Below are 26,771 nucleotides of genomic sequence, written 5' to 3' on the forward strand. Positions count from 1 at the left end.
GCCGCGGACGAAGAGTTGTCTCCTCGTCGCGTGGAACTTGGCGGGTTTTCTCCCGTGAAGCGAGAAAACTGCCGCCGAGCCCAACGAGCGACCAGCGGTTTCGGGAGTGGGCGACACTCCGGGAGAGGAGAGCGGACACTTTGTTTTTCTCCACAGAAGAAGAAGAAAAGGGGCGGGGCTACAGCCTCGCTGGTCTGCATTAGCCATGCGGGAGAGAATAGTCCTATTCCCCGGTTATGAAATAGTTGTGCAACTGGTAGTAATGAGTTTAAACATGCCAGCTACACCCCCCCCCCCTCCACACACACGGCTCTTCACGGGTAACGGAAATAAGGGGGCACCAGGGAGAAACCCCGCTCACAGAGACCCCATGGAGCCTGTATAACGTGTATATATCCCCTCTGACGTGAAGTAGTAACGCACTAACTGTGGCTGTGTCTACTACCGCGCACTTGAGCACTTCGAGCACTGACTTTCAGTGTTCGAAGTGCGCCACTGAAAAAACCAGCAGAATTCAGTGCACTGAAAGTACCCGGATGGTGCACTGCAAACGGGCAAAAAATGTAGTGTAAAACGATGGACACTACTCGCCCTAAGCGGCCGCCATCTTGGCTACGTACCGGAAGAGGAGGAGCCCTTTCGCCAGCTTTTCATTTTATTTCTAAAACAATGGCGGACAGCACAAGCGGTAGACCACGAAGCTACAGACCGTAAATGTAAGTATCAGCGGTAATTACACATTGTACTGGTATTAAAGACATGAGTATTTGGTGGAGTTAACGATGTATATGATATATACCGACAGTTAGCATACCTAGGTAGCATTAGATGCCATTGGATCTGCATGGCAGTTATGATAAGCTAGCTGGCTAATCCACCACCCGGTCCTCTTGCCAGTCCGACGAAGGTGCACTTTTATCGGACACTTTTCGCTTGACGAGCGGGGCAGGTGGCGGGCTCCAGCGGCAAGTCCGACGACAGATGGCTATGTCAGTCATCGGACAGTGTTAAACAACGTTAACCAATCGAAATAGCAATTTTAATTATGGATTAACAATGGATATGCTCAGTTTAATAACTGGTTAACATGACACCGTGAACGTTTGGCCACACGCCGCCCGATAATTAATACCGTTACGATAGCTATCTAAGCTTGTCCTTCTAGAAATAATTGTAGCTTTCAATCATCGTTGTGTGTTTTTTTAATGTCGTGTATGTATTAATTTAAATGTAATCGTGGTCTGGGACAGAGCACTGAATGGCTATCCTATTTCTGTTTCCTGCCCCAGAGACGTTTCCTGGAGGTGCTGGTCCTCTGCTGCCCTCCCGACATCTGCATCTGGCTCCAATGACCTCTGGCACAAACCTCACATCCACCTCCAGGGCCTTTAAGAAGATGGACCGCCATTGCGTCTTCAGTATCCCGAAGGACCTCTCCACAACACAACACACCTGGCCTTTGACAGGCAGCAGTTGTAGCTTGGAGGTGGACAGGCTGCCTGAAGGGGGTCATGAGGCAGATGGGTTGGGACAGGCAGAGGTAGCCACCATCCCCAAGGATACAGTATCCTGGTGGAGGGTATGACTGCTCATAGAAGATGGGGCTGTTATTCAGGACCCTGGCATCATGCACTGTCTGGGTAGCCCACACACACATCTATGAATTTGCACTTATAATCACAGATGGCCTGCAGCTGGATGGAATGAAAAAGCTTCCTGTTAAAATAGCAGGCAGCATCCGCCGCTGGGGGCTTCACTCTGACGTGGCAGCCATCAATAGCCCCCACCACTCTGCTGAAGGCTGCCGACCCAGCTAGACGGGCGAAGCGGGCAGGGGAAGGGAAGATTATATTAATATGCAAGTCATTTTATCAATAAAATGTTGTCATTGAGGTTTTGTCTTTTATTGCGTTTTCTGATTTATATTAGAATTGATGCATGTTTGTAACAATAATTAATATGCCTGTGTGTTCAATTGATTCCTGTATCAGGGTAAACTTCACTACAACAGAGATGTGTATAAAAGTACAGTCAGTCAAAGTAGGCCTATTACTGTGAATTCAAGCAGATGCCTATCATTTCAGTGGATAATTCTTAAAACTAATTGGAATCTAGGGACAAACATGTACAGAGTTGTCATGTTTTATTTCCATATGGTGTGTATGTGGATTGCAAAGAAGGCTACTTCTGACAAAGATAATTGAGAATTTAGCATACCTAGCGAGGAGAATTTAATTGCAACTACTACATGAAGCTATGCTGTGAAGGTAAGGCAAAATCACAATTAAATTTACATATACCATCTCGACTTCAGCCAGAAGGCGGAGGCTCCTGCCGCGATTGTGGAGGTATCGCAGTTTCCACATGGGGTGGAGAAAGGTAAACAAGGGACAACAAGAGGGCAAGAAGTGCATTCATTTGGTCACTTTAAGGGTTAGGGTATCGCAAGCAGATTTGCATACGTCACTCCCGGCTTAATTTCGCGGGTGCCGTGAACAGATTTGCGTCAGTCACTTCCGCCAAGTGGTGAACGTAAGTGTTCCATTTGAGACAGCACTTCATCAGCGACGCAGTGCACTTCGTGAAGTGTGCGGTAGTAGACACAGCCTGTGTGTACGTGTACTCTTTCCGCTTAGACACTGTGCATCACGTGGGGCCCGACAGGAAGTAAACAACTCAATTGACCCGTCACGGTTGGAGCAGCCTCGCCGCAACTCGTTGCCATTTATTAACCCTGCTGTTTTGTTTTTTTTGCCTTTAGTAATTTTCTTACAAAAATTATTATGCTTTATATGACTACAACACACATACACTATAGACAGTACACACCATAATAGATGACTCTTTTGATCAGTTAGGTGTTTCAATACATCTTAAATTATACAGTTTTCAGTACAATATAATGATTGTTTGTTGTTGAACCAACTATTGCATCTCCATCTCCTCAAATCACCACTTTTCTGTTTCAACGTCGGCAATACTTGGGTGGAACATGAAAATTGTGCTCCTGTTTGCAGCATTATAGTTCGGCAGCACATGCACACACATCATTTCTTTTAAATGTTTTATTATTATAATTATTATTTCACCTCCTTTCTTTCCATCACAAGCATCCTCAAGCTGCAGATCCAGCGAACAAGTGTAGTTTGTTTTTTGCAGGCTGCGAGGGGGATGGGCATTTCATTGAGTCTCTTTACATCACAAGTCATTCATCTCTTGGTTTTGGTGACGTGTCCCTTCAAAGCCTTTAGAGGCTGCACATACACAGACAGTACTGTAACCTCGTGAACACATGTTCTTAATTGGTACAGCAAACACTTTGTACCTGTTGCGAGAGGACAAACAAGAACTATTGCACGGTAACCGTTTTTCTAATCAGAGCATGAGAAAGTCGTGGAATTAAACATTTGAGTCCATTTTTTTCTTCTTCTTTTTTCCCCCCTCGTCAAAAGTGTGTAAGGCCGTACGTAGCAGTGCTTTTACAACTCCTCAGTCACAGTCTCTTCCTCGTCAGTGCTGAATCTCTGGGGGGGGGGGGGGGGACAATAAAATAAAGCTGCTCTACGGTTAATGAAGTCTACACGGAACAGCAGGACAGAGAGGTCTGGTGCCACCAACGCTGTCCTTGGGTTTTGTTACATTCTCGAGGAGCTGAGAGGGGACTTCATGCTGTGTAGATCAGTGATTCAGCTGTATGTCCAACAGGGGGAAGGGGAAAGGGAAGGGGGGGGTCCAGTCCTTTTGAAATGCGTGGGGGGTAGAGAGGTGAACAGTTTCTATTGCAGTTTCAGGGTCGTCTTGTTGGGAACGACAGCCCATTTGAGTTTCAGGTCCAAGGTGTGTGTGTGTGCACGCTAGGAAGGAGAGATGGGAGAGAGGGGGCAGACGAGACGTGGGGGGGGAGAGATCGGGGGCCTTTTACATGTTGAAGCCGTACGCGGGCTGAGCCGGGAAGCCTGCGGGGGCGGCGGGGTAGCCATAGCCGGGGTACGCCGGCTGGGGAGCCACAGGAGCGGGAGAGGGGGGCAACATCAGCTGTTGACCTGATCACAAACAAATAAAAAATAAAAATATATTTGTTTCATGCTTGTAAATTAAATAAATAAAACAAAAGTACAAGACACATTTTCTCCGTCTGCTTTTGAATCGCAATATATATTTTCTTAGTGTGGCCAAAAGTCTGACGACAACGAGTAGACCAGTGGTTGACAGACCGGGCTGCCCCTCCACCTAAATAGCAGTACTTTCAATTAAGTTGGGTTGAAAATATGATATTATCAAACAAGCTGTAATTTTTTTAATATTTGATGCAGATTTGAAGCTTTGTTTACATGTTTCTATTGAGCATATAGTTATGATTTGGGCTATCTTCTTTAATTGTACAGGCTTTGATTGGGCTGGAAAACTGGAATCTGATCCGTCAACACTGAAGGTCTTTGCCTTCAAGCAATCTGGATATCTTTAGTAAATGTTAAATTGTGATACCGACAGACATTTTTCCACACAGGTGCCAACAACGCGGGAGGCGGGAACCACGGCCGCCCTGAACACCTACCAAACACTATCGGCTGAGGCTCCGTCACCTCCTCTTCAGTTTTCCTTTGGCTGTCTGCCTCGTCCAGCTTGTCCACCTGAGGGCAACAGAGAGAAGTGGGCGCATGAGACGAGGGGGACGGGGACGGGGATGGGGGGGGTTGGACACACACACGACTGGTTAACTCCGTAGACGTATCACACCCACTCCCGAGAGACAAAACTACACACAGCACTCGGGTTAGAAAGCAGAAGAAGCTGAAAGAAGAGGCCATGCGGGTCTTGTGAGAATTTCTAACGCAGATTCCAGTCCAGATGTTAAGTCAACAATGAAAGGACTCGTTTAACCCTAGTGGTATGTAACCATGCCGATACTACTAGCACTGGGAAATTACATTGAACAAAACCCCCAAAGCAATGTCTCTTTCCAGATAGGATGTCTTTGCCTGTCGAAGTGTCCTTGAGCAAGACACTGAACCCCTAGTTCACTGCAGCCTTACTAACTAAGGATGGGTCAAACGCAGAGAAGAATTTCCTCACGGGGTTCAATAAACAGTTCAAAGGTCTGAAACTAAAACGTGGAGTTACATCTGACAAGCTTTAGAGCGGCTCGCACTCTTTGGAGAGAGAAAAGAAAATATTTTACTACATTGTACCAAAACTGAAAGTTAGATGCAGCCCCAGGAGAGAGGAGTTAGAGGAAGAGAGGGATCTGTTAGGTCAGAGTAATCCTGAAGGACAAGCAGGCTGCACAGGCTCCGGCTCCAGCCGACAACACGGCGGTTCACGTCAAGGGGATCTCGACTAGTCCCAGACTTCTTCTCTGGACTCCTGAATTCTAACTGAACACAGTGAAGATCTGGAAGCTTTATGAAAACACTTCATAACTAAACTAGTGTAGATGTGGAATGGTTTTTAAATCGCACACCAGCAGTTTAAAACTTTGTTTTCTTCCTAAAAAAATTCATCAACCTGTGCCAACGAGGCTTCCCGGGAGAGATAGTTTTAAAAACTGCCAAACTCAAACACGTGTTGGTGGCGGAGCGAAAGCCGGCACGAACCAACGCGCTTCTCCGAGGCCGGGAGGCCGGTCCATGCTCGAGGCTCCGGCGCCACACACAACCTCAGGGATGAGTTGCCACGACAGAACAAGACAAAAAAACTACACAGGACAGGGACACTTAGGAGAAATGAAAAAGAGGGCCAGAGACCGTCACCTTCTCTGCAAACTCTTCAACCTGGAAGAGAAGCCAAAGAGATGACCTCAAGTGACCTCACATGTCTGCATTTTTTAGACCAGAAGGAGTTCACTGCGGAAGAAAATACTGAACTAGCATTACTTAAGACAGTGGTTCTCAAACTGTGGGGCGTGAGGGGAAATGATGATTCTTTTATTGAGAACTTCACATTTTACAAAGTACACAGACATAAAACTAAGTCATTAATAAATAAAGAGCGAAATGCCTGTACTTTAGTCTAAATGTTTACGTTACGGCGTTAACAGGTTACGCCGTACATGCATGACGGCTGAGATTCATGGCAAAATCTCCGTGTGTTCAGATTTCCAGCTGTTGCCCTTCAAAACAAGAGCTCAACATTGAGCTTTATTGAGTGGTCGCATCAAGGCTGCAACCCCGTTTTAAAAAGAGGTGTAGTGGAAAGCTCCTTGCAGCGTATAATAATGATAACACGCGATGACTCATATCTGCACTCGTTTTGTTTTGCAAAGGTTGCACGTTATTGTTGTTTTAAAAATATATGCAGTGTAAAAAACTCAGTAAAACTCTTTATTGCCAAATATTTGAACTTGTTTAGTTTTTACAGGTTGAACTTTATTGTTATTATCTTTAAAATATATCCATTGCAACAGAGTTAATTGCAGCCACAATAAGCAATTTATTGCCAACTATTAGGTATTTTTTGCACAGATAGATGTGAGGTTTTGGGACAGGGATGTCTATATGTACAGATTGTAAAGCACTCTGAGACAAATTTGTAATTTGTAAAAATTGGCTATACAAATAAACTGAATTTAATTTAATTAGAGTGATTGAAAACTCATTAGTTGTTTGTCTAATGGAATAATCTGGTTTAATTGAAATTGATTGCAAGATATTAGGAGTCATTATTTAGTTATTTCAACACAAATTACAGCACGGACCATTTTATTAAAATTTAGTTGGGGTGGTGAGGCGTGAACATCTTTCTTCCTCCGAAGTGCGACAGAAAAAGTTTGAGAACCACTGGTTTAAGATGGTCTAAACTAAAACTTTTTTTTTTTTTTATACCTCCAGAAGACTATAGTCTACCTGTCACCTTTAGGGACAGGTTGCTACAGGAAAATAAACCAGCTTCAGAAACGCAGTAAAAATGCCCAATTCACCCCCTAAAACAATATCCAACAACTAACCCACTTTCTTAACTGAACCAAGTCTTGGCATTGTCCTCCCGGTGGAGTGCTCACCTTGGTCAGGTACTCCCTCATGACCTGGATGAAGTACGGCATGGCGAAGTCCATGATGTTGTGCCTCCAGGCCAGCTCCAGCACCACGTCGGGGTGCAGCAGTTCGTAGGAGGCGAACAGGCAGGCGGCGAAGCACTCCTTCCGGCCATCCTCCAGGAACCACTGGAGCAGAGTCTCCGCCAGCTCGGCATCCTTAGACTCGGCGGCGTAGAGCATGGCGTCCTGTGAACAAAGGCAGAAAGTGTAGAGCGCGTATTAATCAATCGTTGAAGCCCTTACCCCAATTCTAAAAGATGTTTAAACCATCGTTTTGTCTTCTCCTCGCATCTAGAGCGTCACAGTATAATAATGAACAAACGGCGCCATCTGCAGGAACGTGTTGGAACATGCGAGAGCTCGGCTGATAGTCGCTGGAAGTCGTCTTGCCTTGTAGAGCTTGTCCTTCTTGCAGAGCTCCACGCTCTGTCTCCAGCGGTTGTTGCCCTTGTAAAGGTAAGCGGCGATACGTCGGAACTCAATCAGCTCGTGTTTCTCCAGCCTCTGCGCCAGGCCAATGGTGTCGAAGTTGTCATAGGCGTCGATGGATGCTCTCAGGCCCTGTGGATGACACGCAGCATCACATCACGGGCCAAAAAAAAGGTACAAAAATGGACGCCTGAACCAGTCGGTTTCATGGAACTGGACCTCAGCAGACGCTGGGTGTATTTCACAGACTGTGTATAAGAAGTGGACATAGTGACTGTATGATGTCACCATGCAGGCGGCACAGGTGAAGCCAAGACTTAAACTTTCTCATAGACATATATACAATCAGACTTCTTTTTGCAAAAGGAGTCGCCCCTGCTGGCCAGTCGAGAGAATGCAAGTTTAAGGCACCTCCCCTGGTGGCTTCCCTCTGCAGAATCAGAGGTTTCCGCCGGGTATAATAATTACTTTATCAATTTAGCATTTAAAAGGATCTACACTGATCAACATCAGTGCCATGGCTGACCTGGTAGTCTTCCTCCTCCATCAGCAGGTTGTTGAGGGCTTCGTTGACCGACTTGTTGTTGTGACTCTGCACGGACCTCAGGTAAGGCTTGACCACCTCCAGCTGGTTCACCTGGTTGAGCAAAAAACAACCGGCGATCACGTCAACCCCCCGTGTGTCACTGCGTGCCGGATGTCAAGAGGAACCCAGAGGGTTCGGTGGACTACCTTGCTGAAGAAGGCGACGGCTCGGCTGTGGTCCAGCCGCGGGGACAGGATGGTCAGCAGGTCGTTCAGGAAGAGCGGTTTGTATTCCAGGTAGAAAAATAGAGCTTTGTAGTACAACTCCAGATTGGCGACCTGAGAGCGAAATAACGAGATGTGAATAAAAAGACCACAAAACGGCAAAGGGGTTTAAAAACGGTCCTTCGTGGACGCTCGCTCACCTTGGCGATGACGTCCTTGAACGGCCCTTCTTTCCACGCATCCGTCGGGTGAGACATCATCGTGATGGCGGCGTTGTCAAACTCCTCGTATTTATCGTAGAGGAAAACCAGCTCTGCCCATAAATGAGACTGCTCTGCGGCACGAAGGACCTGCAGAACACACAGAACCGAGAACAACGTCAAACCTCATTCCAGAGCGTCGGTCAAGCTTCGTTTGGTTAAATTCGTGGACTCAATATTTAGTTTGGGGGGTAAAACGTGACTTGGGAGGCACTTTTTGGGAACCTCTTTCAAAGAAACTTTATAAATAGCTCAGAGCTGATGACATCACAGTCCTCGCTCCTAAAAGGTTAGAACTAGGACCCAATCAGCCAATGAGATTCAGCAGCTGGCCCCTCTAAGAGGAGGTCAGCCGCTACACGCAGAGACTTAGGAAGGAGGAGAGGACGAGAAGGCAGACGGAAAGAGGAGGATGAGAGGAGGGACCTCTAATGGACCTTTGATTATCTGACATCGCAAATGTGGAAACTAAGTGAAGAAAAGTGAATATGGTAAATGGACTTGTAGATTGTTTTTCTAGTCTTCAGATCACTCAAAGCACTTTATGACATCATCCACTCATTCATACACTGATGGGAGCAGCTACCTGCCCATCAGGAGAAACTAACATTTACACACACCATAGGCACAGCTATGGGAGCAATTTTTATGTACTTAAAAACCCTACATCAAAACTAGTGGAGACCCTCTTTCATCATCAGAATGCAGCAACAATAACTGATACTACAAACCTATGATGATCTTAAAGGTCATATGGTAAGTTCATGGCACACAAATACGTTGATTAATTACCATGATGCACACACACACACACTTTCTACCTTTGGGATGTTGACTCTGGACCAGAAGAGTTCCAGGTGCTCCCTCATCTTCTGCGGTTTGAACTTGGAGTAGAGGATGGCGAGCTCGGTGAACATGCCCATGTGGGCCCGCTCCAGACCCAGCGCGGCCTCCAGCAGGGCGATGAGCTCCTCGAAGTACCCGCGGTCCTGATAGTAGCTGATCAGGTCCTCCAGCTCGTCGGCGTGGATCACGATGTGGAGGCCGCAGATCTGTCCCAGCCGAAACTCCTCGCCGTCCACGCACGCGAAGCACACCTGACGGGTCGGGGGGAGAGAGGATGCTTCTGAAACCTTGTGTCCATATTTGTAGAACTGAGAATCTTCAACTACGTTAGATTGTATATAATGTAAAAGCTGCATCTCCCTTCTATATTCTTCATCAATACAGCATGATCTTCATTCAAATATAGCATAAAGAGGGGTATGTTTTATGGTGGGGCGACCTTGTGACGGACAGGTCGCTGCCGCTACCAGAATGCTTCCCAAAATAATTTGATGTTTTAATGGTGAGGTTCTCAAATGATACCAGCCCAGACAGTACCAGCAACAAATAATCTTTGAATATTCCACATTCCAGCTGTAACCCTCTCCGTGCCCGTTACCTCCTTCCATGTCCGCGTGCTGTTGGCTTTCCGAGCGCTGTCCACGGCCGCCTGGTATTCCCCGAGGTGGACCAGCGTCGACGCGAGGCGAGCAAAGTTGGACACGTTGTTGTACAAGAGCTTGGCCGCCTCGTGCATCCTGTCGTCATAACAGCGGTCGCCCACCTGCCGAGGGACGGGAAAGACGTTACGCCCAGCACGACCGCGACGCAGCGCCCTGAATGCTGGCGGCCGGGCTGCGTTCCCTTCACCTGCTGGATGTGAGCGTTGTTGGGCCCGCTGACAAACTCCTCCAGCTCGGCCAGGCGGTTCGTCTTCGCCAAGGCGAAGATCAGCTCCGTCTCCACGTACGACTCTCGCGCTTTCTTACGCGCCATCTGGAGGAATTTGACCAAGTCTTCCCAGTTATCTGCAACGACAAAAGAACGCGACACCTTTAAAATAGTTTTATACCTGGAGAGAAAATAACTAAACATTTTACGTGATATGGCCTTCTTGGATTATATGGGGAATTCGGCCATCGCACCAAATTGAGAGCGTCTCTTTCCATCTTGTATTGGGGATGTGATTAAACACAGGCTGCTGCACTGTGTCTCAATGCTTCTTGAGTTATATTCATTTATTGCTGCCGTTGTTTATTAGACGTTCAGCTTGAGGAGTCTCGTTTGCCGACTGTCCTGATATTCATCATTTCAAAGCGACAGGAGGCCCACCGTTCTTGCTGGCCGCGTTGACCACCTCCATGTACGCCGACGGGTCGACGGCTTTGATGTACGAGTCGATGGCCTCCTTCACCAGCTCCCTCTGCAGCTGCGCTCGGGCCAACTGGCTCCACACCGCCGGCTCGTTGCAGCGCTCGGCGAACTCGTAGGCGCGGTCCAAGTTCCCGATGTGCTCGATCAACACCTGAAGAACGGAGAGAGCGGGACCGGACCCCTCACAATGAGACACAGCAAACGGCAGGAGACAGACACAAGTGTGGAAAGAAAGTTGGAGGAGAGACACAGGATGACCCAAAAATATGAGAGCAGGGGAATGTTATGGATACAAGTTAGTTTGATTTGACAGCGTTTAGGCTGAATCGGATTTTCAGCCATATTTAGTGGGAGAGAGAACGAGAGACAGCGCAAGCAAGAGAGCACGAAAGAGTGCACAAGAGAGCGAGAGGATTAATACAGCACTTTGAGGGCAGAGTTTAAAAAAAGGATTCCTTACAATAATAAACACTTAAGTGCGAGAGTGGGGTCAAAATAATTGATTTTATGCTACCGAATGTCAAATGAAAGAAGTTCTGTGATCAGTACTCGGCTTTCGCAGGAACTTCAAATGGTTGCATCAGTGCAGCTGAAGCGGTCACCTGTATGGCTGAGGTGTTGACGTCAAACTTCTTGAAAATGGCGAAGGCTTCCTCAAAGAGCTCGTTGCTGATCGCGATGTTCGCAATGTCCGGAGCGTCATAGTTGTCCAGCTTGTTGATGTACTCCATCACGCGAGTGCGGTCGGCCTTGATGGCCGTCAGAATGAGCAGGTTCTGGAGGTTTCTGGACCACAACAGCGGGGATTAGAGACGGTATTGTGGTAGGAAAAAAACAACATCGTGCCGCGAGTCGTGCTGCACCTGTGTTCACTGAAGACGGAGTTGTCGAGTACGATCTTCTCCAGCAGTTCGATCAGCTCGTTGGGCAGGTCCGCGGTCATGAAGGCCTTGACTGTGACGGACACCTCCTCTGGATCCTGAGTCTCCGACAGCGCGGTCTGCACCACCTGAGGAAGAGGAAGAAGCGGAGGTTCCAGTAGTGCACAAGGTGCTAAATAGTTATATATCTGACTGATGGTATTTCTTGTCAATAACTATTTAAATTATGTGAAGAGGATTCTGTTTCCTTTGAAAAGTGCCATTCTATATTCATCTTGTGTATAGATAATTATAACTTTATACACAAATAATTATTTTGAATACCTGTACGGTCAAAGTTAAATTAAGGTTAAAAAACTGGCACCTTTTCTAAAAAGGCACAAACCACAAGCAATTGTACCTCTAAATACTAATTTAGTGCATTACTCCTGAAGAGCGTGCATCCCATTGGACTCCTGACCTGGTCGATGAGTTGCCTTCTGAAGGGGTTGTTTTCCTCCAGCACGTTCGCCCAGAGCTCTGCATCTTTCCGTCGCACCAGATAGCGAGCCTCGCTCTTGAACAAAGAGTTCTCGTTGCACACCTGAGAAGAAGAAGAAATAAGGAACAAACTTTATTAAATCCTCCTCCGCGCTTGGAACAACAAAGAACAATCCTGCTCGGCGGGATCTGTCCGCACCTTAATGAGATCCAGGTCACACTCTCCCCTCTCGTAGGCCACGCAGGCCAGGTGCGGATCCCTCTTCTCGCAGTACTTCCCGACCACGGCGCTGTCGTAGAACGTGTTCTCCTTCAGGAAGCGCTCGGGCGTGTTGTTGCTGTCGATGTAGATCTTGGCCAGGGCGTTGTGGGTGGCCGGCTCCTCGCAGCCGTCGTGGGTGCGAGACTCCAGCCACGACAGCAGGAGTTTCAACCTGAACCAAAGTGCCGCGTTTCAGAAGAATGTGTGCATTACACTCACGCAGCACCAGGTGGCAGTGTGGCGCATTCAGCTGTGTCACGCTGTATTAGAAGTGCTCAAGCTTCTATGAATCCTGGTTGAGCCAGAGGCCGTGCTTAACACTGGATACACACACGTGCATACACACGCTTCAAACAGACCACGCGCACGTCGTGTCTTGCAGCGTAAACGCAGCCTCTACATCTTGTTAATGAGGGTCTAATTAAACACCCTCTGGGTCACCTTGACACACCCAAGTGTCACCCAGCATCCAATGAGACACGCAGGAGCAACTGTGCAAGGTGGTTCATCTCTCGGCCTCACCTGTTCCTCTTCTCCACCTCCTCCACCAGCTCGTCGGTGGAGAACTGCCCTCTGACCACCATGATCAGGTTCTTGATGACGTCCTCGGCACAGTCCACATCCAGCAGACCGCCGATCACCACCGGCAGACGACTGGGGTTCACCTTGAAAAAGAAAAAAGAAAGAAACGATGTCAGCACGCAGACGACATCCAGATTTCACAAGTAAGTGCTCATCAGGTGTGCGTAAAGTCGTCATTCTTACTTTCTGCACGTAGATTTCGATGTATTTCTGCAGGCTGTTGCGGTAGAGGTAGAGCACCAGGTCGTGGACGAAGTCGAAGCGATCGCACACGATGATGAGGGGAAGCTGGTCCGTGAGCTTGGCCTCCTGCGAGCGGAAGGAACGCGAGATTGAACCATGTCGAAAGTTAAAAAAACAATTGCTGCTGAATGAACAAAATCACGGACGCTCTTCACACTGGGGGAACGTTTTTGTTTTTTTACCTTCAGGAAGTTTTTCACCCTCTCCGGGTCGTAGCAGTTGCTCTCCCTGCAGATCCTCTCCACCTCCTTGATCTGGCCTGTTTTGCAGGCGGCCTGGATGTACTTGAAGTGGACGTCGGGCTCCTGACTGAAATTCACAATCGACCCAAGGAAGTAAAACAAGCCTTGAATAGAGATAGCAGAGGGTGGGGTGGGGGGGAGAAAACAGCACAACAAGTCAGCTCAATCTATGCAAACCTGAAGCTTAACACATTCCCTTCCCTCCCTCCCTCCCCCAGGGGTGACCCCTACCCTCGTAGCTCTTGAAGGACTCGAAGAGCTCCACTAACGACTGAGTGCCCAGCTGCTCGTGATACTTGGACGCCACCTGGACGCACAGCTGCAGGTTCTGCCGGATGTTGGCCGACAACATGGCCCTCAGACACTCCAGCGAGTCCTCCACCGACAGAGCGCCGAAGAAGTTCACCAGCCACTGAGAGGAGGAGTCAGAATAAGGAAAGACAATAAGTAAAGAAGAAGAAAGGCAGCAGGGCGAAGGAGGAGGGGCTCTACATATTTTTTGCAGTTAAGAAGGTAGCATACCTCGGGGTTGAGCAGGTGCGTGTGCACCACGGCTCGCTTGATGTCGAACTGGTCGGTGAAGTGCTCCAGAGCCCTTTGCAGCAGCCCCGCCTTCTCGCACAGCTGGGCAATGTGGGCGCGGTCATAGTGGGTGAACATCTGGTTGCCCAAGATCGCATCTGCTACCTGAAAATAAGAATAAATCAATAAATCCACGCACGGACACATCGAAGTTTGATAATAAATGGGAGGCGGTCTAGAGGGTTCACCTGGGGGGCTTGCATGAGGTTCATCTCGAGCAGACGCGTCTGCAGGTGTCCCTCGGCCGGCCGGTTGTTCTTCAGGGCATCCAGCAGGAAGGAGGTGCACTGCTGGATCAGGTTGCCCTCCATGAACACGTCGACGATCTACCGGAAGGCAAGAGGGGGGCAAAAAATAAGGAGAGGGATGAAGAGGAGGCACAAAGCAGAAAGGGAATTTCATTATTATTATTTTTTTTATTCCTACCACCTGTGAACCATGTTAATGAGTTAACATGCACTGGAAGATTAGTAGTCGCACGCCATTAGGAACCACAGGCCCCGGCGCCAGATGTTTCAGCTTTCCTGATACTTCTGTGAAAAATGGGTTGGCGACCTTGACCGGCCTCCAGTCCTCCGTCGGAGCGATGGTGTGACTTTTTTATTTTATGTTTTATATTTTAAAAAGGAGGGGTCACTGACTGGATTCCTGGCATTGCTGGCACATCTGGATTAACACAGACGGAGACTCCCACACTGAGCACTGTGTGTGTGTGTGTGTGTGTGTTTGCGTGCAGGGAGTGACCGTGCCGACGTCGTCGTATATCTCTGTGAGCGAGGCGTTCGTGCGTTACCTGGTTGATGTTGGCCAGTGGCTCCTCGTCCTGGACCAGCATCTGGGCGAACTGCAGTCCCTGGTCTGGGTTGACGCGCATCACATTCCTCAGCAGAAACACCCATTCTGGGGTGAAGCCCACCTACATACACACAAACACAACTCGTGTTACAATCTGTATCTGGATACACAAACATTGCAACATATTCCACCACGATATGTTGCCACTTCATTGTAGCTCGTTTCCACACATGCTACCAGTTCAACGGGCATCGAATAAACATGTTTCCACTGCGTAAGGGCACAAACACACCAGACGCCACTTGTAAAAGCGCAGCCGCTTCAAAAACGCCTTGGAAAAAACGCGCTGGGCAAAGCAGCCCCGGTGCGCCTGCGGAGCGATAAAACTTCATTTACAAAATGGATTCAAGCAGACGTCGCGCTCTCGCCCTTCCTGTGGGATGAGGAGGAAGAAAAAGATATATATATATTTAAAAAAAGGAAAGAGTACGGCGAATACCACACAAAAACAGGAAGGAAGTGGTATAGTAATAAAGCCCTCTTCTTGCTTGATCCGATTGGCTGCCTCGGCCGAGTTTTGAGAATATTTTAACTTTTATGCACGCCTAAAAAACGCTAGAAAAACACAGTGAGCGGCATTTAAAAGGCGCACCTGAAGGAGAACAATGGTTTTGCTAGCAACGCAAAGAGTCGTGTGTGATCGAGCCCTCAGGGAGTGGAGGAGTCAAGGCCGTTTGAGACGTTTTTTTACCTTTTTAGCGTACAGCACGATCTTCTGGAACTGGCTGGTCTCGGCAAAGCACTGGATGACCTTGTTGGGCACGTTGGCTCTGAGGAACACGCTGAGAGCCAGGGTCGGGTCCGAGGCCTTCACCAGGTCCCCCAGCTCCTCCGAGCACTCCAGCTGCAACACACACACAATAATGAATAGTTGGATGACAGGAACGCGGTGAGCAGCATTTACAGATTACATAACGTGTAATCTCCCTGCCCTCACCCCCCCCACCCAGGTCCTACCTTGTCCTCCTTCAGCCATTTCTCCAGCAGCTGCTTGCGCCCCTGCTGCAGGACGGGCCGGCAGAGCTCCAGAGACTCAAACTTGTTGAGCTGGCCCTGGTCCAGCAGGATACCGAAGTACTGCAACAGCGGCGAGGCTTGGCCCGGCTGGGCCGGGACGCTCTGGAACTTCCGGATGGTCTCTGCCGTCCGCAGGACCCCCTGAAGGACGGCCAGGAAGAGTTACGCTGGATCACAGCGGGCACAGCCGTCATCACAAGACATCATTTGACATTTTAGTCCATGTACCAAAAAGGGCCGGTGTGCAGCATTCAAGACGATCCATGACCAGAAATGTAATGCAGTGGTCATCACTACGGTTTCATTGGGGTATAACCACCTGAAACTAAAGATCTACTCATATTCAACCCCGCAGACGGGCCGAGCCGGGAGGCGTCGAGTTATTCTCCGAAAACGACGTACGAACAAAATGTGCTGCGAAGAATCGAAAAAGACAACGGGCCTCCAAACCAACATCCACCGTGACGAGGAGGGGTTGTGATCATCTCATATCTCATATTCTCGGACTACTTTGTTGCCTCTGTACAAGAAACAAGTTCAGGGTTGAATATTTGAGACGTCTGGTTTCTAGAGCATCTCAAAGCTCGAGAGCTTTAAAGCTTGTGTGTTTTTCGTTGGCGGAGCATATCTAGATAGAGCGGGTCCTTTTGCCCGGCTACAAGAGCCCAGAGCGGACAAACCAAACACTGAATCGAGCGAGCGCTTTTTCTAGCGTTCCCCAAAGGCCACAGCGGTTCTCCGAGAAGGGGTGAGCGGAGGGTGATTGGTTGCAATCTGAAACCTCACCGCCAGATGCCGCTAGATCCTGCACACTGTCCCTTTAAGTAGAACTGTGAGACGTGCATGCAAGCACCGTTTCCTGCATTTTTGCCAGACGGGCGTACCTTGGGTGCCGACGCAGCAATCTTTGCGGCCTCTGAGTATGTTCCCTGGGCAAACAGAGTATTGAACTTCCTGGCAAAGATCTCCTCGGCCCCGGCCAGGTTGGACCTCACGGCCATCCTTAAGGCCAGATCGGGGTTCTGCAGGACGTTGGTGACGTAGTTGACGATGTTTTCCTCCTCAACGCACACCGACAACACCTGGGAAGAAAACGCGTGTCGATAACGTGGATCGGCTTTCATGTTCCGTGAGACCAGAATGACATTCAAGCGTTCAATTAAAATATTTACATCCGGCCCGTTTCTCACCTGCCCCTTCTTGTTGACCCCGATAATCCCCGAGGTGGCTTCGTGAGGGGCGGTTACAAAGATGGTCTCTGCACTGATGCGGTTCATGTAGATGCACACTCCAGACTCCAGGTCGTACAGGTGGATGTAGCCGTACTTCGTGATCAAGTAGATCACGCCGTGCTTATTCCCAATCTGAGGAGAATGATCAGAGACAAGAGACGTGATCTGCCGTCACCCCTTTACCACAGAAACTATGAAGTAGCAGGAGGCTGGGGGGGAGGGGGAGGAGTCCTTCCTCACCTGCATAGCTACGGGAAAGTCCGTCTGGGCCTCCGGGGGGAAGAACACATCCACTGCTTTCTTAGCAAATGGCTGGTTTCCTGCAGCTGGCTGACCAACTTCAATGATGTGCAACTGGGGAAAAAAAGCCCACGTAAAGACCGGACCAGTCGGTGGGCAGCCAATCACAGCAAAGCCAATGTAAACACGAAAAGGGGAGTCTTTAATAACTCTTTCTTGGGCCATTTTTTTTGGGCCTGAAAGGCACGAAGCATACAAGGTTGTTTCTCTGTCTTCTCAGAGACTAAAGACACTTCGATAGCGTCATCACATCCTTTGTCCCGCATCCAGGGGGCCCTCACCTTTCCCCCGGCCTGCGAGCGCACGGCGAAACAGAAGAGGGTGGAGGCTTTGGCATTTCCCTCCACTTTGAACTCCCCGAAGGCGGCGGCGTGGCCCTCGATGGGCTGGGACACTTTCCTGTCAACGGAATACAGCTGCATGGCCCCGACCACTCGGTTTTGCTGCAGGGGACGAGAACAAAGAGGGGGAGAAACCTTTGATGCATTCAAGTCATTAACACTACAAAAGATACAGTTTTAGATTTCAGGGAAATACTCTTATTTGCTTGCCTGCAAAGAGTCGGACGAGGAGATCGATATTCTAGCCTGAAATCTGGCAAACTCAATACGTCAGCTTCTTTCCTGTAACCCTTTGAACCCGTGAAGTGTGAAGACCTGCATTCTTATAATGGCCAACAGGTGGCAGCACCTTTAGCTGCAAAAATAAGGGATTCTAGTCAGAAGTCTATGAGAAAATGACAACTTCTCATGATCTGAAGTAGATCATTGGTGCGTTTTCAGTTCAAGAAACTTAATCGTAAACATCTTTGGTCGCCACAGTCTGTGTTTGGTTCTACTTAGCAAAAATACTTTATGCTAAGCCGGGCTTTGCACGTTCCGGGTCCAGCTAAATTATTGACCATCCAGACTCGTCAAGAAAGCAAATACGGTTACTTTCCAAAAAACTATTCCTTTCAGATGAAAACAATGGGTGAATGTCTGAATCTCCTCCTCCTTTTTCAGTGTGCAACACATAAAATTATTCTTGACGCCATCGTGTCATCTGAACGTTTGTTCAGTCCCTTTCTGGGTTTCAGGATTAGTCATGCTTCAGTTGAGGCTAGCTCACACGTAACATCACACCAACCCACTTGAAAGAAAAACAGAAAGTTTTTTTAGAGCAATGTCACTTTGAGTGTGAAAATGCAGGATTATTGTGGACGGAGAGACAAAAAGAAAGATCTTAGCGTGGACGTTCATGTCCTGCAGATAAGGGATCAGATAGCTTCCAGAGATGTTCTTCCGTCATGCCGAGGCACGAGTCAACATGTTTTCATACCTGTGCAGAGATCCCGATGAGCAGCAGCCACTTCTGTTGCTCGTCCGTTCTGTAGTTGATGATCTGACAGCCGGCCAGACTGGCATGCCGATCGAACACTTTGGCGGGCTGGGAGTCGCCCTCCATGCTCCAGTGGAAGACGGCCGTGTCCGTCACCAAGGCGACGGTGTTTACCGAGATCCACTTCCAGAACATGACCTCCTCCGTCATGGTGTGCGCCTTCACCTTGCTCTTCATCTCGATGTTGAAGATCTGCAGCGTCTTGGCGGCTGAGGTGAGACGAGGAGGCGAAGAGACGACACGAGACAACGCTTTATCTTCACGTATTAAAACATTGTTTTCGCATTAATAGTGAAATAATAAACATTTCAACAATGTGTGTGTGTCCCCAGTGACCCAAAGAGTGCGCCCACTGGTCACCCAAAAGAGGAGCAACATTTTGTGTATTTCTGCTTTTTTCAGAAAACCACTTTTCTTTTTTAAACCTCTTTTGTTCTCGATATCTTGCTGCGTCTAGCCACAGAGAAACGTCTGCCGTCACTTCAATACACGACAGTTAAAGGCGAATTTTTGTGACCACCAAACCAAATTACCATTTACCTCCAATATAATGGAGGAATCGTCATACACGAATATCTCCACTTGAAGTGAACGGTTACGGGACATGAGCCATGCTCGGGGCGTGGTCCCTAACTAAGTGTTATAAGACGGCATTTGTATACACATTACTGATTATTATTTTACTAATAAATAACCTTACAAAAAAATGTGCCCTAAACATATCATATTTGATGTTAGCCGTGACAATGATTCTGTGCTCCAGAATGCAACAAACAAACAAACGAGGAACGAAACAAACAGGTGAGGAAATGAGTGATACGGGTGAACGGCATCAACACACAGCATGATGGTGGGGGTGTGGGGGGGGGGGGGGGGGTGGAGCTTTATATGAGAGAGACACTGTGACATCACAACAGAGCAGACGGAGAGCAACTCACCGTCTGAGGGAGGACCGAGAACAAGGGAGAGAAAAGCACAGCGTCAATCAGGTAAGAACTACTGTAGATAACCAGAAGTGTGGGGGGGGGGGGCATTACAGGAAAATTATCCTGATCAGCGCTTGTGTTGGTGCTCCAAGGGCAAAGAAAATCGATTTGCAAGACCAATTTAGTACATTCTGGCAATAAAGCAGCGTGCACTCTACATATTTACAGCATCCACACAGCATTCAATTCCGTTTATTTTATACAGCCCGATATCACAAATTACGAATTTGCCCCAAAGCATCAGCCATCGAGTCGCCCATAGCAACGCCAGTAAATCAGTTGGAACCAGAGAGAGCTAGACGCCACGCAGACTTCCTCGCGGGGATCGGGAAGAAGCAATAATAACCTCGGCAGAGAGCCACTGGTGGTGCCAGCCGCTCCCCCTCCCCCCCCCCGCTCACCTTTCAGGGCGATGACCTTGCTGGCCGGGTTCATGATGGCGCTGTCGGCGGAGATGGGCCTCCTGATGGGGTTGGTGGGGTCGGACATGTCCACGATCACCACCTGGTTCTGATCACCCACCTTCTCCCGGATGCAGATGAACTTGTCCGACTCCATGGTCAGATAGCTGAACCCGATGTTGGCCGGGTTCACGCCCATGTTCTGCAACTGGAACATTTATGAAAAGGGAACATCTTTAGCCAGACTGGTGACCCAACACCGACACTGTTCAGCATTTACAAAGAGTAATTACATTAAGAGTATTTAAGTTTTAAGAAATCATATTGCATTGTCTTACCGTGACATTGTACATTAAATTCTAAATGGGGAGCGTTACCTAATAATCATAATTAGAAGAAGAGGAAATGGTATTTGACTCTCGAAACAAAACATGTTAAATGAATAAATTGGTATGAAAGGAAAAACTAGTATAGTGGAATATTGCAACTCAAGAGCTTTAAGGCCTCTGAAGGAGTCCCGCCTCCATCGGCACAACAACAACAACAAAAACAGAGTAAAGAGCAGCGGGTGAAACATAACTGGCAGCAGCAGCAGGAGGGAGGGTGAAGGAAGGTGTGTGTGGGGGGGGGCTTCAGTCTTTCCAGGAATATTCTGAAGCGATGTGTTCCCAGACAGGAGGGCTGGTGCTGCGTGGAGCCAGGGAACAAGCGTGGGCAGACGGGACGTTAACTCTGGCTCTAATTATAGCCGCTAATATCCTCTTGAATCTTACTCAAGTATTTTGAGAACGAAAGTCTGATGACGGATATTTTCTGTCTCCCTATTCAAAAGTACGCCGTGGCTCTCTTTCAGCCGAAAGGCCTGCGAGTGCAGCCGACGCTGCACTTTTAATTACTGGTCTTGAAGCACATTAAAAGAAAAATCAGGAATGTAGCTCCACCAACAACAGAAAGCAATGCATCTGTTTGAAACCGTTTTTAACTAATCAAAAGCAGAGTCAGCCAGATCTCCAGAGTCGTGATTCAGCATCTCTACTCCTCTAACGGGAGTCGTCCCCAGGTGCAGACTGCAGTTTATTTGCCGTGTCAAAACGTAGCAGCACGCTCCTCATTGGTCCACGGAGGCCGAACAGAGGAATTACTGTGCACATTCGTCAAACAGACCAAAAACATGCTGCTCCTCCCCACCACCCTCCCCCCTGGCGACTGAACCGACTGCATTATGCAGTCCGAGGCCAGCGGAAAGGAATCCCGACGCTCATCACAAGGACTGGACTATCTTTCCGCTGGCAGGTTGGAGCAGGAGGGCAACATCCTGACCGCTTGGCCATTTAAAGCCTCGACATAACAGGAAGGATGTAGCAGGAAGGATGTCATCATCCTCGGGGGAAAGGGGGGTGATGAATGAAGCCGTTTCATAATCATCATTTTATTGTTCTGCAAACGTCTGCTGCTAAATGAGTTTCTTCACTAAAAGCTTCTGCTTTATTATTTAAATTTTTGTTGTCGACTGCTTAAGTCGTTTCTCCAGCAGCTTCTGAAATGTGAGGAATTCCTGTTTCTTGCCTTCTTTTGGACCATTAAAAACCTTTGTCTTGCTCTCTGTGACACTGCGATGGGCATTTCTTCCACACTATATAAATAATTAGCAGATTATTTAATGATGAGAACAGATCTATTGTAGTTTGTTTCACATACAATTTGCATATTTAAAAAACACACCTCTTCAAGTCGGCTTTTAACCGCTAAACATTTCCTCTCGCCTATTTCTGTAATGGAGGTTTTGAAATAATTATCTCCGTTTCATCTCCTTCATAAAGTGTAGGTTTTTGAAAACCTAGGAGTTGGTTTCTGGAGTGAGTTACGGGGGACGTATATATTCAAGATAAAGGCCTCTTGAAAAGGCCACGGAGAAAGACCTGAAGGGCGACTGCAGCCATATGCTGCATCTCCTCGAGACGGCCAGAACCATCTGAGCGAGGGGAGGGAACCACAATAAAGATAGCGTGGGGGGGAGTGAAAAGAGGAGCTCGAGACGCAGTCCAGTATGGTTGCCTTGAAACAAAAAGAGGGAAACGGGAGGGTTGGTGCTCGGAGAGATGAATGTACCTTTCATGAGATAAGAAGGGTGGGGATGAGTTTACAGCGCCGTTGGCAATCTGCAGCTCAGGGTGGGGCTACTGACTCACCGGAAGATCCCGCCCCCTCCCGTACTCCTCGCCAGTAGAACATTCCAGACTAAAAATCCCACTTCAGCTCCATAAACTCGCGCTACACAGATTCCTAGAAGTCCTCTTCCCTCAACAGTTCACACACGCACGTGTCACGGTAAAACAATGGCGGCAGCAGCAGAACTTAGCCGATGATACAGCACAGACGCTATTTTGGTGAGTCATAGGCTCGGGGTGGACGCAATGCCGAGGCACTGACACGGCGCATCAGCTGGTTTGATTGGGTATCACGGAGGGGGGGGGGGATTATACAAGCGCAATTTAAAAGAGAGGCCTACAGCAAAAAAGGTATTTTCTTAAACGAGCCGTAGGTACAGGGCTGCGTGTGTGGCCCTAGAGGTGTGGGGGGGGGGCTTAGATCTAAGTATTTAAACCAGAGTGATTATTGGATTTAGTTAAACACAGTCCGCCTGTCTTTCAGGTGAAGAGCGTGTGAACATGATAAGTCAAAAGGGGATAAATAATGCTTCACTAAATATAAACCGATGCTGTGGAAACTGGAAACATGTAACCCCGACAAATAAAGACAGCGTCAACTCAAGCGTTTTTTTTTCTTTTCTTAAGATGTATTTAAGAATTACTATGAAGGAAACTTCCAAATGAAAAACAAAAGTAAAATCTCCTTAAATGCGGTTACATTTTTTTGTTTTGTTAACTTATCCAAATGCTACAACAGTTTGATTAATTTATTGATTATTCAGGCTAAACCCGTCCGGCTGCTCTAACGAATATTCTTTGCTAACATCGTTTGTGATCCTGGAGGCCGACGCCGTCTCTCTGGCGACTTTTAGAGCGTCTTTCAGCTCCTGGTGGTTCGTTTGTGTGTTCTGGCTCACACATGAAAGCTGATCGCTGGAGGTGATCCTTGAGCTGCGAATGTATTTTACAGATTTTAGAACCGCTTAAGCTTTTTGTTGAAGGACTCGAATAATAAAGCAATGTTGATTTTTTCACACAAAATAATCAAAAAATTACCGATAAGCAGTATCCATAACGAGTACTAGTACAGATGAAATGTAAACGATACCCATCCCGAGTGATAATATGTCAGCGGCTGTGTTCACGGCTTGTTTCTGCTGCCCTCAAGTGGCCACAAAACATACTTGATATCCAACAATGGAGAAAGAGGTGGAGACATGAGGAGCAATAGGGTTTCTTTGGGGTGATTTGGACATGTTCTAAAGGCCTTTCCCTTTGAGTCAGCTGGGTTGTAGGTCCTGTGGATCCGATTGGATAATATTTGGGACACCGTTCATGACGATAATCATATATCGACGTCCCGGGGTAATCAACTGGAGAAACACCCAGTCCAGTTATTGCAGGGACAACAATGTGGACATTGCTTTTTGCACGAGTGACCGCTTTTTTCGTGAGTCAGTTTTCTGGTGACTTAAAACAGACACTCGTCCCCCCCACCCCCACAACCACCACCCTAACTCAACTAGACAAGATGCTGTTCAGGCTCCAGTACCAATTTTTTCACGATTCAACAGGCTATTCCTTCACCTCGTCGCTGACATGATCAAAGTCCAGCGGCTCGGCTCCGCAGGCTACGGGGCCCTGGTCCGCTGATGCTGCACTTTTGACACGCAGCCTGGACCCCCACAAAAGAACTGTATCGAATAGAGATGTTCGGAAGTATCCTAAATTTCATGGCCGGCGCCTCAACTTGACATCTGGGTCCGCTCTTACGCTCCTGAGCAAACCAGACTGCAGACAGAGCCGTAAATACCAGGCCGAGGGAGAAAGAAAATAAAAGCTAAACAACTTGAGGCCCAAAGTCCTGGCTTCGCAAATTCCAAGCATTTTTTTGGACTCTGCTGGAGCCACCTAGCTTCAGAGGGATACGACGAGGGGGCCGGGCTGGGATTTCACGGTAGAGGTGGAACGTAAAAGCAGCAGGTTGGCTGCTGATCGCCGTCTCCAGGCGGTGTGTGTGTGTGCGTCTCTTAGGAGATGTGTAGAGGATAGCGGTGTGCACTCATAACCAAGACGTTGCTCTCCTCCATCAGCAAAGCAACAACAGGCCTGTCAGGGAGGAGAGGAGCCCGGTGGCCTGCAAGCTCTTAGCCAGCACTTTTCTTCTTTAGAGGATAAAAGATCTTTGGCTGATGAATGTGAGGCTACCGGCCAGAAGGAAGGGAAACACACACAGAGAGCGAGAGGGGAGAGGGGGGGGGGGCTCTGAATTTTCTTTTTTCTTGTTAAAGGCCATTTCACTGCCCGCTGTTACCATAACAACAGGCTACGGACGTGGGGGTGAGTCACTAAACTTTTGCTTGCTGCGGGACAACGACCATCAAAGACCAAACCAACCAGAGGTTTTTAAAAAGAATAGGAAAAGGGAGGGGCATAGTGGAAATAGTTCCTCCACCAACGACCAAAATAAGTAGCGGTTTGTTTTTTCCTCTCTGTCACAGATCGTAACGGGGGTGTTGTTCTTTTTGCAACCGTCATGTTGATGCTGATCATTTTAAAGCTGCACAAGATGGTCCTCTGGCATGAAAGTATACAAAACCAGAGGATCGGGGAGACAAATCACATCAATAGACACCAGAAGTGGCCGTTACCCTGATAAACACTCAGTCATAGTGTGTTATGTTCATATACACAAACACTTAATTGTATCTACATATGTGTATATATACACTTTTGTATACATATTTACATATAAATATGTATACGTGTACACAGTTAAATTACATGCTTAGTTCTACTTTGTTGTTTATTTGTTGATTGTCGAATTCCTTGTACGTATGCATGCACACACATGGCCAATAAAGCTTCTGATGGATATGGATGCTGTGAAACTTTAATGTCATACATGGGGAGGGGGGGGGGGGGGTTGCGACATCAAGCCCGGTGTTTGTTTTTTCTACCGGCCTTGCAGCTGACTGATGCGGATTTCGGAGCTCATTCAACTGTTGTAAAAATTTAAAATAAAATAAGCCAGCGCCTCTTCTGCACTTCTTGTCGGAGGTGGTTTCTTTCCGTCAGGAGTGACGTGTTCGTTGTGTGGTCGCCGCCGTGGCTGAAGGTTACACCGGGAGTGAACATGGTCGCTGCAGGACGTGACAACAACACGAGTGTAACCGCGCAGTGCCGTCCGGGCTCACGCGCAAGGCGCTGGCGCCAACAGCTGAGCGCAGTAATCAGATTGCGCGTCGACGCGGATTGAACGTGACAACAGCGTTTTCCCACTTGAACTGGGTGGGGGTGGGGGGAACTGCGGCGTAACACACACACACACACACACACAGGTCCGCATTGGAGCTGCTGCATACGATCTGACTGGTCCATTTTTTTTACAAGTCATCATCTGGCTGGGCAGGAGAACACTAGGCCTGTAGCTATATTGAGCACGAGCCCTGCAGCCCTATTTCAGATCCCATTTAAATGCGACATGTGTGCGCGTGCGCGGCACATGCTGCGCAAAAAAAATCAAGACGTGAGCTACACATTTAATTTTATAAAGCTTCTTTTGCCCTCCCTCCCTCTCTCTCCCTCTCTCGGTGTCGTCTCTGCTTACCTGCAGATGTTCCTGAAACCGTATCGGTAGTATCTGAGCCATGTCTGCAGGGTTGTTCTCGCTCCGAGGAGTCCGCGAGGAAGGAAAAGGGGGGAAGGGGGCGAGCAGCAGCAGGAGTGGAGGTGATCTTGCTCCGGTTGTGCCCCCTCGAAAAGAAGGTCCCCGAACAGTCGGACACGACGGGCGCAGCGGTGGCTAGGCTGCGTTTGTATCGCAGGAATCCAGCGACTGCTCCCATTCAGTAGCCTCTTCCTCGCCGACCTGCGCCCCTTTTACGCTAGTTCTCAATCGAAAACTCAGCACCTCCGCGAAGAAAACTAGGCCGCTTCAACTCCTACTGCCCCACGAGCCGTGTAGCTACACCCGGCTTTTTTCTTTTTAAATAAGATGTCAGTTGGTTCTTGTCAGTGACGACTTCTCATAAGCTCCCCGTGTCGTGGGTTTATTTAGTTTATTTATTCTCTCTCTCAGAGCTGTCAATGCAAGCGCGTCGGATGTGCAGTGTGTACCCCTCCGCTGCAGCCCCTCCCCTTCTCTTCCCCACCAACTTTAAAATCAGGGCTCGTGACAAGCGCCCCACCTTTACCCCACCTTTCCCCATGAATCATATGTGATGTCAGAAGGAAACAAAAGTGCTACTGACGTTTTAATTTTTTTAAATGTTTGTTTCCTTCCAACGAACTGAAACTGCATCATCATCATCATTATCATCATTATCATTATCATCATCATTATCATCATAATCATCATTTCTATTATGTCCGGTGAGCAGCAGGTTGTTTAAAACTGATAAAAATATTCAGCCACAGTAATATTATTTGTTGTGATGCATTTCTTTCCATTGCACTTTCCATTACACAAACGTTCGTGTCTTGTACATGTTGAGACCCTGTGGAC

The 26,771-nt window shown here is 48.1% G+C and overlaps 1 protein-coding gene and 1 long non-coding RNA gene across 3 annotated transcripts; one reads left to right on the forward strand and one right to left on the reverse strand.

Moving 5' to 3' along the window:
* Positions 1-613: 613 nt before the first annotated feature.
* LOC130197102 (uncharacterized) lies at positions 614-1,892 on the forward strand. The gene is made up of 2 exons (XR_008832377.1): positions 614-716; positions 1,290-1,892. It is a non-coding gene; the product is annotated as an uncharacterized LOC130197102 (long non-coding RNA).
* Positions 1,893-2,680: 788 nt separating this feature from the next.
* Positions 2,681-26,266, reverse strand: cltcl1 (clathrin, heavy chain-like 1). 2 transcript variants are annotated; one of them, XM_056418457.1, is made up of 32 exons: positions 25,875-26,266; positions 20,115-20,322; positions 18,668-18,936; positions 17,629-17,790; positions 17,288-17,401; positions 17,006-17,179; positions 16,700-16,897; positions 15,756-15,956; positions 15,490-15,642; positions 14,737-14,859; positions 14,132-14,269; positions 13,884-14,048; positions 13,593-13,773; positions 13,302-13,465; positions 13,060-13,185; positions 12,817-12,959; positions 12,232-12,466; positions 12,013-12,135; positions 11,535-11,680; positions 11,274-11,457; positions 10,630-10,822; positions 10,168-10,325; positions 9,917-10,081; positions 9,294-9,569; positions 8,413-8,562; positions 8,195-8,326; positions 7,989-8,099; positions 7,424-7,594; positions 6,998-7,219; positions 5,745-5,771; positions 4,556-4,631; positions 2,681-4,043 (listed from the first exon to the last, which is right to left on the reverse strand). In XM_056418457.1, the coding sequence occupies exons 1-32, from the start codon at positions 25,914-25,916 to the stop codon at positions 3,919-3,921; spliced, it is 5,055 nt and encodes a 1,684-aa protein (XP_056274432.1). In that variant the 5' UTR covers positions 25,917-26,266; the 3' UTR covers positions 2,681-3,918. The 2 variants fall into 2 exon arrangements, with proteins under 2 accessions (XP_056274432.1, XP_056274433.1); XM_056418458.1 differs by lacking the exon at positions 5,745-5,771 and having other exon boundaries at positions 25,875-26,265.
* Between the last annotated feature and the right edge of the window lie 505 nt (positions 26,267-26,771).

The sequence above is a fragment of the Pseudoliparis swirei genome, chromosome 7 (assembly GCF_029220125.1).
Source record: "Pseudoliparis swirei isolate HS2019 ecotype Mariana Trench chromosome 7, NWPU_hadal_v1, whole genome shotgun sequence".
Taxonomy (NCBI): Eukaryota; Metazoa; Chordata; class Actinopteri; order Perciformes; family Liparidae; genus Pseudoliparis; species Pseudoliparis swirei.